Source organism: Myotis yumanensis, unplaced genomic scaffold (assembly GCF_028538775.1).
Source record: "Myotis yumanensis isolate MYYU_CA2020_CCGP unplaced genomic scaffold, mMyoYum1.0.hap1 SCAF_10, whole genome shotgun sequence".
Taxonomy (NCBI): domain Eukaryota; kingdom Metazoa; phylum Chordata; class Mammalia; order Chiroptera; family Vespertilionidae; genus Myotis; species Myotis yumanensis.
In genome coordinates, this window is record NW_027223761.1 from 30,478,007 (window position 1) to 30,494,056 (window position 16,050).

A 16,050-nucleotide genomic window follows, 5' to 3' on the forward strand; every position below is an offset into this window, starting at 1 on the left:
GCATAGGACAATGACACACATCCAGATATACAGGACAGTGCTGGCCAGAACTGCCTCATGTTCATGCTGTTTGGATCCAGGAGCACAAGTGACCTGGTGGTGGATGTGTGTGTGGGTGTGGAAGGGGCCCTGGCCCTGGTTTTAGGGGAGACACTCTGGTTCAGAGACAAGGGTCTGACAGATGCTCAGATAATCGGGCGGCACACACAGGGCTTGTATTTCCCACTGACAGATGCTCTCCTGCTAAGCAGGCCCAGGAAGCAGTGAGCTGAGAACCAGCTGAACCACAAAATCCACCTTAAGTCCCTCCAGACACCAACACTGCTGTGTCCTTAGAGAAATGGCCACTGCAAAGCCGAGCTGCTCCCGCTTTCAGGCTGAAGATACCCATTGAGCACTATGGCCCTTGGAGGGTGGGCTGTCCACCAGCACTGAGACGAGCTGTGCTGGGCCCTGGCTGAGGAAGCCATTCCCTCCCATCACCACTCACAAGAGCCAGCCCACCTGCCAGGAAGGCCAGCTGTGGTGGATGGGGGCGGGGGTGGTATGGAGTAGGCATGGGCCTGCTCTCCTAAACCTTTCCCAAATCACAATGCCAATAACAGGATACCAGGGCGCTCAGGGGACTTGAATGTCGCTGAGCCGCTCCTCAGTCTCTGGGTCTGAGCGCACAGATGTTGGTGAGACTAGACCCAGGAACCTGCCCTTTTTGCTTTTGGAAATTCCTTCTGGGCAGCTCTGTGCAGGCCGTGTGTTGCAATTAAAGCCCTCTTTCCTTTTACTGTGTCTGTGGTTCTCTGTGGCCAAGAAGGAGAATGGGCTCCCACATCCTGACCCTGCACTTGGTCTTGGGTCCAGCTCTGATCCCAGCGTCCTAGGAAAGCTCTCACCCCCTCCACCAAAAGCACTGTGGCCAGAGTCACAGGTGTGCAGGGGCTGCCGCCCTGACTCAGGGCCCATTCCAGCCTCAAGCCAGAGACAGAGGTCCCCAAGCCCTCTGCTGTGGCACTTTCCCAGGTGTGGAGGAGGGGCAGCCTAGAGAGGGAGCCAGGATGGGCAGGTGTGGCCTGTTCTGGTCACTCTCTGTGCCTCTGCTCATTCCAGGCTGGGCATGAACCAGCTCTCCACACCTGAAGCGTCCCCTCCCCCACACATAGGCCAGCTGGAAACGGAAAGCAGGGGTGATGGAGGTGGCCCGACCAGCCCAAGGCCCGGCCCCCAGGCCTCCCGCAGGCCTCAGGACCACTGGCAGGCACAGTCGGTGGGCTCCTGCACTGTGTAGGGCACCCAGGTGGCGTTGGTGGCACAGAAGAGCTGCACGGAGCGCCGCTGCAGGCCCACCTCTCGGCAGCACTTGCAGAAACGGGCGTAGGCGTTGATGTTGTAGTTGTAGATGCTGGCGGATGGGCACCTCCCATCACAGGATACTAGGTTCACCTGGGGATGGGCAAGCCTGTGAGGTGGCCTGTGTAGCTCCCACCTCCCCAAGCCCTCCCTTCCCCATCATTGGCTGCCCCTCCCCCACCGCCTGGTGGATGCCACGCACAGGGGTGTTGCTCCTGCATTCATTCTTGCGGATGGTCATGCGGATGGTCACTTTCTTGCAGGAGCGCCCATCCTCTTTACCTAGGGGGACAGGGTGGGTGAGGTGGCCGTGGCTGAAAAGTGCTTCCAGTGGCAGCAGGATGGGCCGGACTGGGGCAGTTAGTGTCATGCTGGAGGGTCCCTCTGCCAGCGTTAGTGCCCATGCATTAGAGCCCTTCCCCGTCAGAGGGCAAGCTTTTCACTCAGAGCCCTGGAGGGAGACGGTGGCACGGAAGGCAGGGGAGACAGAGGACGGTGCCTGGGATGGCCTCGGGGGCTCTGGGCTAGGGAAGAGAGGATTTGGGGACAGGCAGGATGCCTCCCCACCCCAGTCCCAACGTCTGTCTCTAACCTCTATCGGTGACCTCACCCCCGTCTGATTTTCAGCTTTTCTATTCAAGAGGGCTCCTAGCGTTAAGATTCTGCAATTTCTTGGATGAAGGCAACCCCAGTCCTGAGTATCATGTGTGCACACAGCAGGCTCATCCATATGGAGACCGATCGGAGTGCCGTTTGCTCTGCCTGGACCATGCCTCCCACGGACAACAGTCACGTGGCTCATTCATGCCCCCGACTGCTCAAGCATCTCCTCACCACTGGCCTGCCCTGAATCCCTTCTTGGAATGGCACCTCTCCCTGCACCAGTCCTCCCTGCTGACCCCTCCCCCGCCGGTTTCTGCGCAGGACAGTGTCACCACCCAGTCAGGGACGCCCTGCTGGTTATGCTGCTGAAGTATAAGCTGTAGAGCCTTCTGCACGGCCTCGTCCACAGTTTGTTGTGAGTTCTGTCCTCATTCTAAATAAACATTTCCTTTCACACCTCAATCTGGCTTTGTAAGTTTGTGTTCTTTTTCCGAATGGGGGCCTCCACATTGCATAAGCTTCCGTCCCCATAAAACCAGAGGCATCCCCTCTATTATACACTGTATTTTACTAGTTATTCTGTCTCCCCCGGCTAAAATGGCATCTCCATGAGGCCTGGTGTATGCTGTGTCTACAGTGCCTAGCACAGGGCCTGGCACATTGGTGCTCAGTAAATATTTGCCAGGAGCACGGGCTTGCTCTGTGAACCCAGGTGCCTTCTGGAAATGGGGGGAATCCTTTCTTCTGGCCTCGGGGCCTCACCACAGGTTTCCCACCACAGCGGCAGGAGGACTCCCAGCCAGAGCTAAGCTGACTTTGTCCACTGTCTATGCTCCCACGAGGCAGGAGAACGGAGTGCTGTCCTGGCCATGGCCCCTGGGTCTGGACTGAGACTGGCTGAGTGACCAGTGGGAGCAAAGCGGTGGCAGCATTGGGCATTGGTGGGCGCCAGGTGAGTGGGCACCGCTGAAGCATTCCCATGCAAGCCCAGGGGGCACAGCTTGCTACCCAGCATGCACTGTTGGCCGAAAGGCCTCTGCCAGAGGCAGGGAGCAGGGGCGCCACCCTCCCCACCCCCACCCCAGAGCTGGGGCCACCTAGCAGAAGGAACATTGTTGGAAATAGCAACGCGGCTGCCCGCCTCCAGTTCCGTGGGCTCCCGAGAGGAGTACCTGGGTGGCAGTGGACACTAACCCGTGGAGGAGAGGCGGGGCTAACGGGGACCACGGGAAACAGGGTCCCCGGGGAACCTGGGGAGAGGGACACGGGTTGCAGGTCACATGGGAGCACATGGGACATTCAGGGAACATGAGCTGTGGGTCAGAGATCAGCCAATGAGGCACTGGAGTATGTGAGGTGAGCATAAAAAGTCTCGCATTCTGTAGCCCTCCCAGGAAGCGTCTGAGACCGGAGGGGGAGGGGAGGCATGTGGGCAAAGGCGCTAAGGCTGACTGGCCAGGCATGCCTATGTGGTTGGGGCTGCAGGTCCCAGGGCCAGGTGTGAGGACCATTGCACAGACCTCTCACTCAGACTCCACAGGGAGTCTGTGGGCCTGAATCCCACCCACGAGGCCCCTCCAAGACATGGCTCCTGGCCACAGGGAGAATTCATGCGGTGGTGGGGGGGGGGGCATCTGGGCTGGGGGCCTTGGCAGGGGCAGGTCAGTGAGCTACTGACCTCCTGGACTCAATATCCCAATGTCCCCGTCTCCAACAAGAAGCAGAGGCCTTGTGTTGGGACAGGAAGGTGAGCATGGCCTCTGCTCAGCTGCCTGTCTGTGCCAGTGCCTGGACCTCGTGGTGGGGGGATTATTCCTTCATCTACTCACCCCCGAAGAGCCACCACCGGAGGTGCCAGGCCAGGGCCTGGCCTTCTAGCCCCATCATGACATGCTTTCCCCCCACCAGAGCCCCCCACCCCTGGGTCTCCACCATGATCACTCACATGCCCTGCAGCATCCTTCCAGGGAAGGGACCACCGAGCCCCCGACCTGGAGGGAGAAGAGGGCAGGTGGGTGGGAGATCCTGTCCAGACCAGGAGCCACGATCCCAGCAAGAGGCAGAGTCTCCCAGGGACTTGACTCCTTTCCTCCCATGATGCCCCAGGCAGGACCTCCAGGCCCTGCTGGCCATCGGGCCTCGGCCAGAGGAAGAAGGGGGCCCTGGGCTGGCCGTGGGAGAGCCACAGGTGTGAGCTGACTGGTTGGGACACTGGCACTGAGATTGTCTGCGGCTCCCACTGAGGCTGGAGCTGGGGTTAAGGTGATGCTCTCCAGGGGCAGCTCCCCACATGGAAGGCCAGGGAGGGAGGGGGCAGTAGCTGACCCCCTTGGGTGAGCGGCCTGGGCTCCGTCTCAGCCCTGGATAAGTTGTCCCTTTCTTCTGGGCTTAATATCCCCATTTCTAAAACGGGAGCAATTCTCCCTCAGAGCCCTCCTCCTCTACTGTGAAATGGATGAGACAATGGACAGGACAGTTCTTTGTGAATAAGTGTGAGTGTGCGTTTCTATATGTGTGTGATTTTGTGAGCATATATGTGTGTGTACAGGTGTGGTTGTGTGTATGAGAGCATGACTGTGTGTGTGTATTTATCTTCTAGGTAAGGTCAGAAATCTTTAAATGCCAATATTCATCTCAGGAGCTTTCATCATTTAACAATAACCCCAAACCCTCCAGGAAATCCTTGTCCTTGGGGTGTACCCAAAGTGACAGCTGTCCACACTAGTGCAAAAGTGCTGTGGTGTGTGACAGTGAGCGATGTGTGCGCTGGCATATTGAGGTGTTAATGTCCCCGCGGAGTGTGTGGTGTGTGTGTGCGCAGTCGACTGTCTGTGGCAGTGTGTCTGTAACAGTGTATATTTGTGTGTGTCTGTGTGTGGCCCTGTGATGTGCGAGGTGGGCAGGCATGGAGAGATGTGGACCTGGGGCGGTGGGGCAGGCACAGGCTCCGGGAACCCCTCCTCCCACATCCCTGCACAAAGGACCTCTCCCCACCCCACTAGTAAGAGCGCCGACGCCCCTGGCCTCAGGCCATGCTGCGGGGGGCGGGGGGGACTGGCACTGACCTTGGCACACTCAGTCTCATTGAGCGGTGGGCAGCTGATGGGCGAGCGGACCAGCACGGCGCCCAGGGGGGTGCTGCTGCAGTGGTGGCGGGCGCACTCTGCAATCCAGGACGCCCCGGGCTGGAGGGCACAGAGGTGGGTGATGGGGACCGTGGCCAGATGGATGGCCCGGGTGAACCGATCGGGTATAGCTCCGAAGACAGGTGCAGCCCCAAACCTAGCACTGCCCAGGACCCCATCTGTACCCAGCCCTGGGTCCTGGTCCTCGGTGTCTCCTGCTGGAACCCCTTCCTAGGTGGGCAGTTAGGGGGCTGCATACCAAGAACAGGGAGGTGGTGCCGTTGGGGAAAGTGAAGAGGCAGGACACGTTCCTGCAGGAGCCGCAGCAGGCCGCCAGGTCCCGCGGGTGCTCATACTCCTGGTTCTGCAGGACAGGGAGGGACGGATGGGCTCAGCACATGCCCACTTCCGCCCTCCTGCCTCTCCCACTGTCTTTGTCTCTGAGCCCAGAGCAGGGCCCTCTGTAGACGCTCAGGAAGGGGACCCCCAGGCTCCTTCTATCTCGGCAGGAAGGCCATCCCACAGCTACCCTGTGATTCCTTTGATGCAGGTCCTGGGCTCAGCCCCAGTGATAAAGAGCCCGCCCACCCCTTTCGAAGATGGCATCGCTGGTAATTACGGGTGCCAGTTTCGGTTCCAGATAGACCTCTAGCTGAGTCCCAGTTCCTGTGGGACTTTTGACAAAGGACTGGACCTCCCTAAACCTCAGTTTTTTCATCTGAAAAATAGGAACAATTCTAAGCCTGTTTATTCAATTAATAGCTCTTCTCACTAGAAGCCAGTAACTATCCTAAGCATCGGGCAAGTAGACGTGTTCAACAAATGATAGCAGCAACGCAAACACAGAAATAAATAAACTAGGGGATATGCCAGCCATAGAAGGTGCTTCATAAATGTGTTCTCTGTCAAATCCCCACCCTTGCCAGGCCTTCACTCCCGCTGTTCCCCTCCTGGCCTCGCCCAACCCAGCCCTGTTTCCAGCACTTTCCACAGAGGTCTCCGGAGCCCCTGATGCCCATGCTCTAGACTTGTCTAGAGAGCTTGGGGAGAGCTGGAGGGCCCCTCTGGTCTTGGAGCATCTAGGCTCTGCCAGGCCAGCCCTTCTGACCACCCCCCCCCCCCCGCCCGTCCCATGCTGCCCCCTACCGCCTCGCAGTGGACATCACACAGCACAGAGGTGGTGTTGATCTGGTAGAAGCCGGTGAGAGGGTCCAGCAGGTCAGTGCAGCGGGAGGTGTGGCACACGCCATCGGCCGAGAGCTCCACCACCGTCTGGCCCGGCTGCATCACCCCCAGCTCTCGGCTCAGACATACGGCAGCCTTCACTGCATGGGTGTGCAGGGCAGTCACAGTCACCGAGAGCCCAGCACCCACCCCCGCCCTACCCATGGCTCACTCACCCTGGCTCTACCTCCCCGCTCACCGCACTCGTATTTGGCGCAGCCACACACGTTCTCCTCGCTGTGCATGAACTCCTCGTCCAGCTGGGACTTCTCCCACTGGGTGTGGCAGAGGCGGTCAGCACCCGGGTGGGAAGGCCCCTCCCCGCCCTCGGGAGCAGTCTGCCACCTGAGCCCCTCTCTCTCCTTGCAGCGGTGGAGAAGGGTTTGGGGCCTGGGGACCCTTGGCACCTTGTGACCTCAGTCACCCTCCCGCCGAGGTTCCCCTCTGAGGAGCACCCCAGGGTCTTCTCTGGGCCTCAGGCCTCTCCTGTCACTCTGAGCAATAGGGGACCGATGCGTGGCTGCAGCACAGCATCTCGCTGGGCTCATGCTACTTCCCTTCTTCCTTCCCCAGTTGAAGGGAGAGAGAGAGGACGGGCCAGGAGGCAAAGTGAGAGGAGATGCATGTTGAGGTTTGGGGGGAATACATATAATTCATAAAATTATGTAAAAAACATAACTTTAAATATAACTTCGCAGGTTTCTTGGCTCCTGATCCTGGCACTGTGATTACTAGCTGTATGACCTTAACCTTAGTGTCCTTGTGTGTAAAACTGAGTCAATCATAGAATCACTGGGTTGTCGTGAGAATTAATGTGATAATATACATAAAGGCCCTAGAAGAGTTCCTGGCATATAGTTAACTCTCAACTAATATTAGCTACGTCATAAGTATCATCATTACCATCATCATCTTCACCATCCTCCCCATCCCCACCATCATCACCAGCATCCTCATCCCCTCCCCCCCATCTTCATCGTCATTGTACTTAATCCTCACAACTCTGAAGCATGACCACGCCCACTTTACAACTAAGGTCACTGTGCCCAGGAAGCAGGGCTTAGGACTCGAACACGGACCTGCAACCCGAGGCTCTGTGTCCTAGATGGAAGGCACAGGGTCTCCAGGGGAAGGGGCGGGAAGGAAGGAAAGGAAGCGGGGCAGGCCAGGGGAGGGGCAGGCTCTACGTACCAGATGGCACTGGGGCACTGGGATTGTGTCGCAGTCACACTCTGAAAAACAGGAGGGGCCAGGCCCCACCTCACCAGAGAGGTCCCGGTGGAGGACCTTCGGGCCTCCAGATGCCTCACTGCAGGCGCAGCCCTCCTCCAGCCTGCCTCCCTCCCCCTCGCTGAGGCACCACTGGCCAACTGAAGGGAGGCAGCAGCTCCAGCTCCAGGGCAAGGTGCTCCAGGGCAGAGTGGCTGTGAAACACTCCTCTGGGGAACTCACTCGGCAGATGGCGTTAGGTGCCTGCTCTACTTTACGTGCCTGCTCTACGCGGAGCTTTCCTCCGTGCTCTGGGGACAGAGCAATGACTGAGACAGACTAAAACCCCTGCCTTCAGGAGGTTCACATCCAGGCGCAGAAAAAGACAAGCAAAATATCCAGGTGCAAACTAGAGTTTCCTGACTCTTTTTAAAACAGGTTTTTATTGATTTCAAAGAGAGGAAGGGAAGAGGGAGAGAGAGATAGAAGCATCAATGATGAGAGAGAATCATGGATAGGCTGCCTCCTGTATGCTCCCTACTGGAGATCGAGCCCACAGCCCAGGCATGTGCCATGACTGGGAATAGAACCGTGACTTCTTGGTTCATGGGTCGACTCGACCACTGAGCTACACAGGCCAGGCTCAACTCTTTTTAAAATTACATTTTTATATAAAGCTCACTGGTGTTCATGATTGATCACTCCCACCTACGTCCCCCAAGGATTTGAGGTGGATTTAACAAAATTATATTACTAGTTGCAATAAAGACTTTGTTGATGGAAAGGGGCCCTGGATCTCCGCCTTCGGGAGGGGCCGCCCTGTCGGGGACTTACCACAGGACTTGTAGGGGCAGCATCGGTCTGGGCTCCACACCTCCACCAGGGCAGTGCCCATGCCACACTGCACTTGGGGGCAGCGGAAGTTCTCACACACTGCACAGAGGGGAGGCAGGGGACACATTAGACGCAGGCAACTTGGAGCGTGAATCCTCAGAAATGCTACATCAGCTAAGGAGGGAGTCCCCCCAATTTCCTCATATACCCTCCTGGGCTGGAGTCCAGGGGAGAAGTCTGGGATCCCAGAGTGTCCCTGTAGAACTACTTTGGGAGGCCCTACTTCTGCTCCGGGAGGCATTGCCATGTGGCAATGGCAGAACCTGAAGGTCACTCAACTGGTCCTCCCCTTCCGGGTTCTGTGTCACCCCGAGAGTAGCGATCAGAGGGGAGCCAGTGACCAGGATAAGCTCCACTGACCAGAGCGGTTCCCTCTGGGGGAGAGCACACCCTTCCCACCGGTGGACATCACCACATGCAGCCGCCCGAGCTGCTCGGCTTCAGCCACACTCCAGGCTCACACTCCCTTCCTACTGTTATTCCGGCAGGTCCCTCTTTGCAGAGGGTTCCTTGGCCACGCTCATGTATCGAGAGAGCAAGACAAGGAGTGAGGAAATCTCTAGGCTCAACTTCTTTGGTGGGGAGGAGAGGTACAAAGGTCAATGCTGAAGGGGAAAGACCGTAAGACTTGTTTGATTTACTAAAAAAATTGCTGGCACAGATCAGCATTGTCAATTGGTGTTTCACAAAAGTATGAAGCGGAGAGGACGAAGGACACCGTACAGCGTCCAAGTAATGGGTTACTTTCTGGTTGTAATAGCAAACATATAAGTGTCAGAAGGAGGACTGTGACCGTCCCCACCCCAATCCAGGGCCGAGGTTGACATCAGTTACAGTGGCTCAGCCACGCGGTATGTGTCTCCTGGTGGGATGTACTACGAAGCTCGTGCACGCTCCAGTTAGAAAACGTTTTAGTTGAATCCACCAAGTCTTAGGTCTTCACTTCCGGTTTACAGGAAGTGCACAGGCTAGAGAAGCAAGATGAACAATCCAGACGGTGGGACTTTCCGCAGGACCACAGCCAGGCCCTACAATTTAGTGTCACACAGAAAAAGGGACCCGTGCTAGATTAAAAGATGTTTAAGAGACGTAAGATTAATGTGTGGTCCTGGACTGGATCTTGGGTTGGACAAGCCAGGAGAATTGTGGATTGGGTACGAGGTAACCTAAAAATGTTATTAACGTGGAAAGGTGAAGGTCACGTGTTCACAGCTGGTTAAAGAAGAGTATGTCCAGGTGACGTCCTTTGGGTAAAGCACACACACATAAAGGCATAGAGAATATCGCGAGGACATGGATGGAAATGCTGACAGTAGGCTACCTGGGAGGCAGGAAGACAGTGTTTTCACTTGGATGTTGTACTTTCTACGAGGCAGATATAGGGCTTTTGTAATGAAAGCATAATGAAGACTGGGATGGGGTAATAACATGAATGTCCTGGGGAGGGGGCAGGGGGTTCTGTGAAGGGCCCGGTGGCACATACAGGACCCAGGAGCCCCTTCCGGCCATGGCCCACATCTCGCCGGGACTCACCGCACTGGTACAGAGGGCAGCAGAGCTCCGTGGTGTTGCTGTCCACAGTGAGCGCCTCCCCCTCCTGACACTCGGGGATCGGATCTGGGCAGTCGCCACAGGCTGAGGGGAGAGGGGCACTGCGGTCACAGGCAGAACCCTCGTGGGGACGGGGCTTGGGAGAGGACAGGTGGCGAGGTGGGGACACCTTGAAAATCCAGGTGGGACAGGGCTAGACTAAGGGCAGTGGTTCATGGTCCCCCGTGGCCTGTCCTGGAGCCAGAACGCGCACGTTCTCCCTGTGTCCACCTAAGTCTTGCGCTGAGCGAGCACCGACTTCCTCATGCTCAGTCATCCGCAGGGGATCGGTTTCCTCTTTCTCCTACACGTCTCTCTGGACAGGGACCTCACCTTCTCCTGTGCCCCCCTCCCCACCTGTGACCCCCATCCTTTCCTCCCCGCCACCCAAGGAAGCCGGGGTGCGGAAGGGGTGGCTGCAGCCCAGGTGTGCACGCTGACGTCTGGTGGCTTGTCCACTCACTGCAGAAGTAGTAGGTGCAGCACGAATCCCCCAGGCGGCCGGAGATCAGGATCTGGTCCTGGCGGCAGCTGGGGATCACCTCGGCCTCACACTGATCTGGGTCACACTCTGGGGAAAAACAAACAAACAAACAGAATCGAGGCGCTGGGAGCAGACCCTGCCTGGCCACACCGGGTCACCCGCCCTGACTCTGCCCTAATCTCCAGCCAGAACCCAATCCCCAAAGCTGTCCTTGCTTCCCTACCCCAGCTGCAGGCTCCCACCTCCCCCAGGTGGTCGGCATCCCATTCTCCCAGCCCCCGACCTCTCACCACAGCTGTAGCTGGGGCAGCAGGATTCCTCCTGGAAGTGGGCGATGAGTCGGTGGCCTGGCTGGCAGGTGGGGGCAAGGCCCTCACATAGGGTCTGGTTACACACTGGCCCGGGGGCCACAGGGCCTGTCACCTGGAGGCCAGGACTTCTCCCAGCCTCCAGCGCTGCCCAGACCCTGGACACCTGGTCCCCATGACGCCTCCCAGCCCCCAGGTCCCTTGTTCCTAGAAGGAGCCTGTAAAGGTCACACAGATGGTGACTGGGACAAAAGAGCAATAATAGTTAACATCCAATCCAATGGACCGCGTGCCAGCGGCTGTTCTGGATCAGTATTAACTTCCGTAATTCTCACAGCAGCCCGGAAGGTGGGTACTATCAGCCTCCTGTTACAGGAGGATCGACTGAAGCACAGAGGATGTTAAATGATCTGCCAATGTCCCCAGGCTGCCAGGTGGTGGAGGAAGAGTCCACTCCAGAGCCTGTGCCTTTAAGCCCTGCCCACCCTAAGGTGTGGCTCCGGTTCCCCAGGCGGGGTTCTCTCCCTCCCCCCAATTCCCCCACCAAACACAAGACACGTTCACTTTCCCAGCCTTGTGCTATCCATCAGGTCAGAGCTGGAGCCTTTTTAACTGTTTTAGAGTCCAGGCCCAGGGAAGTGAACAGTGGGACTCACTCACCACAAACAGCCCCCAGGCAGCACGGATCCTCCGTGGGCCGGAGCAGGGCCACCTCCCCAAAGCGGGGACAGGTCTCAGGGCGGGGGCCCGGGCAGTCCAGGTCCACTGGGACGATGGTGTCCTGAGCTTGGCACTGGTGTTGGCAGCATCCGCTGAGGGAGCTGTTCCAGGTCTCCCCCAGGGCCCGCGGCACCCCTGTGCTGTCCGTGCAGGCTGCAGCAGGGGTGTGGGGGGCACAGGGGCCTCAGGAGGGTGGGGAGACCCAGACTGTCCCAGGTTAGACCCTCCCTGGGACAACGACCAGCCCCAAGCAGAGCTGGAAGGATGCAGGCCATGGGTGCAGGAGGGTGAATGAGGGCCTAGGGCGAAGCCAGCTTGGAGGGTCCCACCCCGGGAGGGCAGGAACCTACCGCACTTCTCCTCAGGGATGCAGAGCGCCGAGTGGCGGCGGTGCAAGAGGGTGCCCTCAGAGCAGACGCAGCCCTCGCCCAGCACCTGGCACTGCTCCGGGTCTAGCGGGCCCAGCATCCCATCCTGGCAGGACTCGGGAGGCTCACAGGCCGCCACACAGGCCTGGTACGTGGAGTCGCTGGAGCACAGGAAGGCTGCAAGGACACAGGGGGCGTCAGTGAGCATCATCTGCGACTCAGCAGACAGTGCGAAGGGGTTTCATGACCTCTTTCCTCTAGATCAGGAGTCAGCAAACCAAGTTTTACTGAATGTTTCACAGCCACGTCGTTCCTTTACTCCTGAATGTGGCTGCCTGTGTCCTACAGGGCAGAGCAGAGTGGTTGTGCAGAGGCCGTACCACCCCAAAGCCTCGAAGATTCATCTGGCCCTTCACAGACAACATTCCAACCCCTAGTTCTAAGTCAGTGTTTTCAAACTCTCTTGACTGTAAAAATTAGATTTTACATTGTGGTCCAATAGAATAATGGTCTGCCCTATCTGGTTTGGCCTAGTGGATAGAGCATCGGCCTACGGACTGAAGGGTCCCAGGTTTGATTCCTAGTCAGGGCACATGCCTGGGTTGTGGGCTCGATCCCCAGTAGAGGGTGTGCAGGAGGCAGCCGATCAATGATTGTCTCTCATCATTGATGTTTCTATCTCTCTCTCTCTCCCTCTCACTTCCTCTCTGAAATATAAATATATGAAAGAACAGTGGTCCTCAAACCAGATAGCCAAAGAATTACCAGGAGTTTTTGAATTGCTATTATGGGGACCCCACCCCAGACCAATGGAACCAGAATCTCTGATTGTGGGGCCCAAGCATCACTGATTTTTGAAGTTCGCTGGGCAATTTCAAAGGGTAGCTGGAATGGAGAATCACTGATATATTGCAACAACAAAAACAGAAAAAAACTTGTACATGAGATAATATTTAATTTTTCTAGTATTTTCTATTTTATTGTATTTTTCAAAAGCTGGCGCTGACCCCAAAAGTTGATTTCATACCCACTGAGTTGAAATCCACAGTTTGAAAACCATATTCTGGGTGGCATTGTCTTTTCATTTATCTGTCATATGAAAGGTGTGGCTTCCTGTGAGCCACCTCCTGCCTGTCTGGGTGTGTTCAAACTACTTGAGGTCAGTCTACCCCTGCTTGCCCCACCAGGGTAAAGCTAATGGGGGTGGGACAGCATGGATCTCAATTCTCTTTAAGGAAGGAGGGGAGAGACGGAAAGAAGAGGAAGATGACCAACAGTGAAGAGAAAGGAACGAATATGCGCTGGAATAACCAGGTGACGGGCTAGTGTGAAGCACTCTGAACACAGTGTCTCATGTCATCTTCAAACCAACCCTAGAGGGAGCTATCATTCCTGTCCCCATTTTACAGATGGGGCAAGGAGACTCAGAGAAATAAAATAATAAATAAGATTTACTTGACTTGGTAATATAAATTAGAACAAAAATAAATTTGTTAATTTGTTAAAATATGCATAGATTTACTTATAAAGTATATAGACATTTATTAATTAATGCAATTGAATGAATGAACAATTAAGTCTGGAAAGCCTCGACTTGGACTCAGGTCTGTAAAAGTATTTCCCGCTCTAACTGTGGGAGCAAAGGAGCCATGGAGGAGACGCCTGCCCCTGCCCAGCCACCAACTCACGGCAGTAGTCAGAACGCCGCCACTCGATGCACACGTGGAACTTGTGGCACATGGCCACGTACACGGTCAGTGCCACGCAGGGCTGCTGCACGTACTTGGTGTCCCGGATCCACAGCTCACAGAACGACTCTGGAGAGACCTGGGCACACGTATCAGGCAGTGCTGCCTCCCTGGATTCCCCACATCCCGGGGCCCAGCTCTCCCTAGCCCTGCCTGCGGGCAACAATGAGCCTCTAACAGACGCCCAATCTGGTCCCAAATAAGACCTCTGGGGAGCTCACCCAGATCTGCCCCTCCCTTCCTGGCCATTCCCAGCCAAGGGGGTCCCCCACTCTGAACCCAGGTGGCACATACAAAGCTGTGGCAGGCGCTGAAGGTGCGGTTGGACACCATGCGGATGCAGGGAGAGCAGTCGGCCGTGGCACAGCTGTCTGGGCGGAAGCGGGTCTGGCCCACGGAGGTCAGGGAACTGGGCACCTGCCAGCTGTCCAGAAAGGGAGCAGGGTCCTCGTCCTCACCCATCACAGAACCATCCTCCAGGGTGAGGTCATTGGCCGCGTCCCCATCACAGATACCTGAAGGGGGCGGAATTAGCCAACAGCCACAATAGTCACCACACTCCCAGGTCCTCAGCTGTCACTCTGAATATTCCTCAGAACAAGTCTTTGAGGCTGGTATTAGTATTATCCCATTTTATAGATGAGGAAAATGAAGCCCAGAGAAGCTAACAAACCTGCTGTGTAAGAAAATGTCTTTGTTCTAAATACATGCCCAAGTATTTAGGGATACAAAAGTATTTTCAAATGGTGCAGGAAAAAACGCATATATATAAATTGCATATGCACAGAAAAGTGGATTGATACAAATACACACACACACACACACACACACACAGTATATCTCTGTCTCTATCCTTATCTCTATATCTATCTATATCTTAGTATACAGAGAGAGAAGCAACTGAGGCAAAATGTGAATACTTGGTAAATTTGAGTAAATAGTACATGGGAGTTCCTTATACTATTTTTGTAACCTTGAAGTTTGACATTATATGGAAGTTAAAAGTTACTTCAAAAATGTCTGCTTGCCCTGACCGATTTGGCTCAGTGGATAGAGCGCCGGCCTGCGAACTGAAGGGTCCCAGGTTCGATTCCGGTCAGGCGCGTGTACCGTGGTTGCGGGCACATCCCCAGTAGGGGGTGTACAGGAGGCAGCTGATCGATGTTTCTAACTCTCTATCCTTCTCCCTTCCTCTCTGTAAAAAATCAATAAAAATATTTTTTAAAAATGTCTGCTTTAACAGAGATGGCTAGCTAGTTGTCACACCTGTTTCTTCTTCTGCCTGGGCAATCTGCTAGCCTATTTTTCCCAGGCTCCCTTGCAGTTGTTGAGACCATGTGACTGAGTCACTGACTGAGTCAATGAAACACCGAGTGAAGGTGATGGACACCACATCCAGACCTGGCCCATAAACATTTCCCAACTCTTTCCTTCTGTTGGAAGCTCGTGTTGAAATGGCAGCACCACAAGATGGGAGGATCCTCCATTGGGAAATTTATGTGTGCAGGAAATAAACTGTGTGTGAAGGCACTGAGTGAGGGAGGGGACTGAGGTTTATCTGTCATAACCTCTAGCATGGCCTTAACTTCCAGCTTCTCTCTCATACTCTGGGCTTCAGACACACACTTCCTTGCCCTTGACTTTGCTCAGGCGGCTCCCTCTGCCTGAAATACTCCCTTCAAGGACCCCTTTAATGCACCATCCATGACTTTCCCAATTCTGTGTCACCTTCCCAAAAAGACTCATTTTCCTTTAGATTCTCAGTATTCCCCCATGCCTAGCAGAGTGGCCATGATACCAAGGGTTAGTTTGGATAACTTAGCTGTCTTCTGCTCTGACGCTTCCAGCCACCAGCTTTGTGAATATAAAGCCTCATTTCATAAAATTTTATCGATGGTCCCAAAGGTCACATTTTTGGTCTTGGCATTGAGTCACTGAAGGGTGTCACAAGGCGACCCTACGGAGGAGTTGGCCCGCCCAATTATCGCTGACCACAGCACTCTGCCAGGTGTGAACAGCAGAACAGGTGAGAAAAGGGTGCTGGTGGTGCAGGTGCTGGTAGTACTGATGTGTGCAAGGAGAGATGCTTGTATCAGTAAAAATAGAAGTTTCACCAAACAGGAGGTTTGTCTTTTTTGCCTCCTGTTCTGCCCCCAGTGACTGGTACCTGGTAACTATATGTTGCACAAATGAAAGAAAAATCAGGAAGCAAACTTACATGTGTTAGTCTAAGTGTAGAGGGCATTTTGACTACAGGAGCGTGAGTGTGAATGAACAAAACGGGAGCAGACGTACAGATGGAGGCCATAAGTATGTGTGTGTGTAAGTATTCCTATGTCGTCCATCACCATAATCAGGGCAGTCTGTCATGGAGTCCCCTGCCCCTTCAAGGAGTAGCAGTCTATACTCCATTCCTCCTGAATCCAAGTTTGC

General features: G+C 55.3%; 1 protein-coding gene across 1 annotated transcript in view; it reads right to left on the minus strand.

The window, feature by feature from the left end:
• Window positions 1-1,182: 1,182 nt before the first annotated feature.
• OTOG (otogelin) overlaps window positions 1,183-16,050 on the minus strand; it is a 71,282-nt gene continuing 56,414 nt past the window's right edge. The window contains exons 41-56 of the mRNA XM_070426661.1: window positions 13,912-14,132; window positions 13,558-13,696; window positions 11,852-12,046; window positions 11,442-11,654; window positions 10,764-10,868; window positions 10,453-10,560; window positions 9,933-10,034; window positions 8,340-8,438; window positions 7,488-7,528; window positions 6,496-6,571; window positions 6,219-6,397; window positions 5,332-5,436; window positions 5,013-5,132; window positions 3,893-3,938; window positions 1,547-1,626; window positions 1,183-1,437 (exon numbers count right to left, since the gene is read on the minus strand). Coding sequence (XP_070282762.1) covers window positions 1,237-1,437; window positions 1,547-1,626; window positions 3,893-3,938; window positions 5,013-5,132; window positions 5,332-5,436; window positions 6,219-6,397; window positions 6,496-6,571; window positions 7,488-7,528; window positions 8,340-8,438; window positions 9,933-10,034; window positions 10,453-10,560; window positions 10,764-10,868; window positions 11,442-11,654; window positions 11,852-12,046; window positions 13,558-13,696; window positions 13,912-14,132 — 2,030 coding nt within the window. The 3' untranslated portion in view covers window positions 1,183-1,236. The remainder of the gene's footprint in view (window positions 1,438-1,546; window positions 1,627-3,892; window positions 3,939-5,012; window positions 5,133-5,331; window positions 5,437-6,218; window positions 6,398-6,495; window positions 6,572-7,487; window positions 7,529-8,339; window positions 8,439-9,932; window positions 10,035-10,452; window positions 10,561-10,763; window positions 10,869-11,441; window positions 11,655-11,851; window positions 12,047-13,557; window positions 13,697-13,911; window positions 14,133-16,050) is intronic.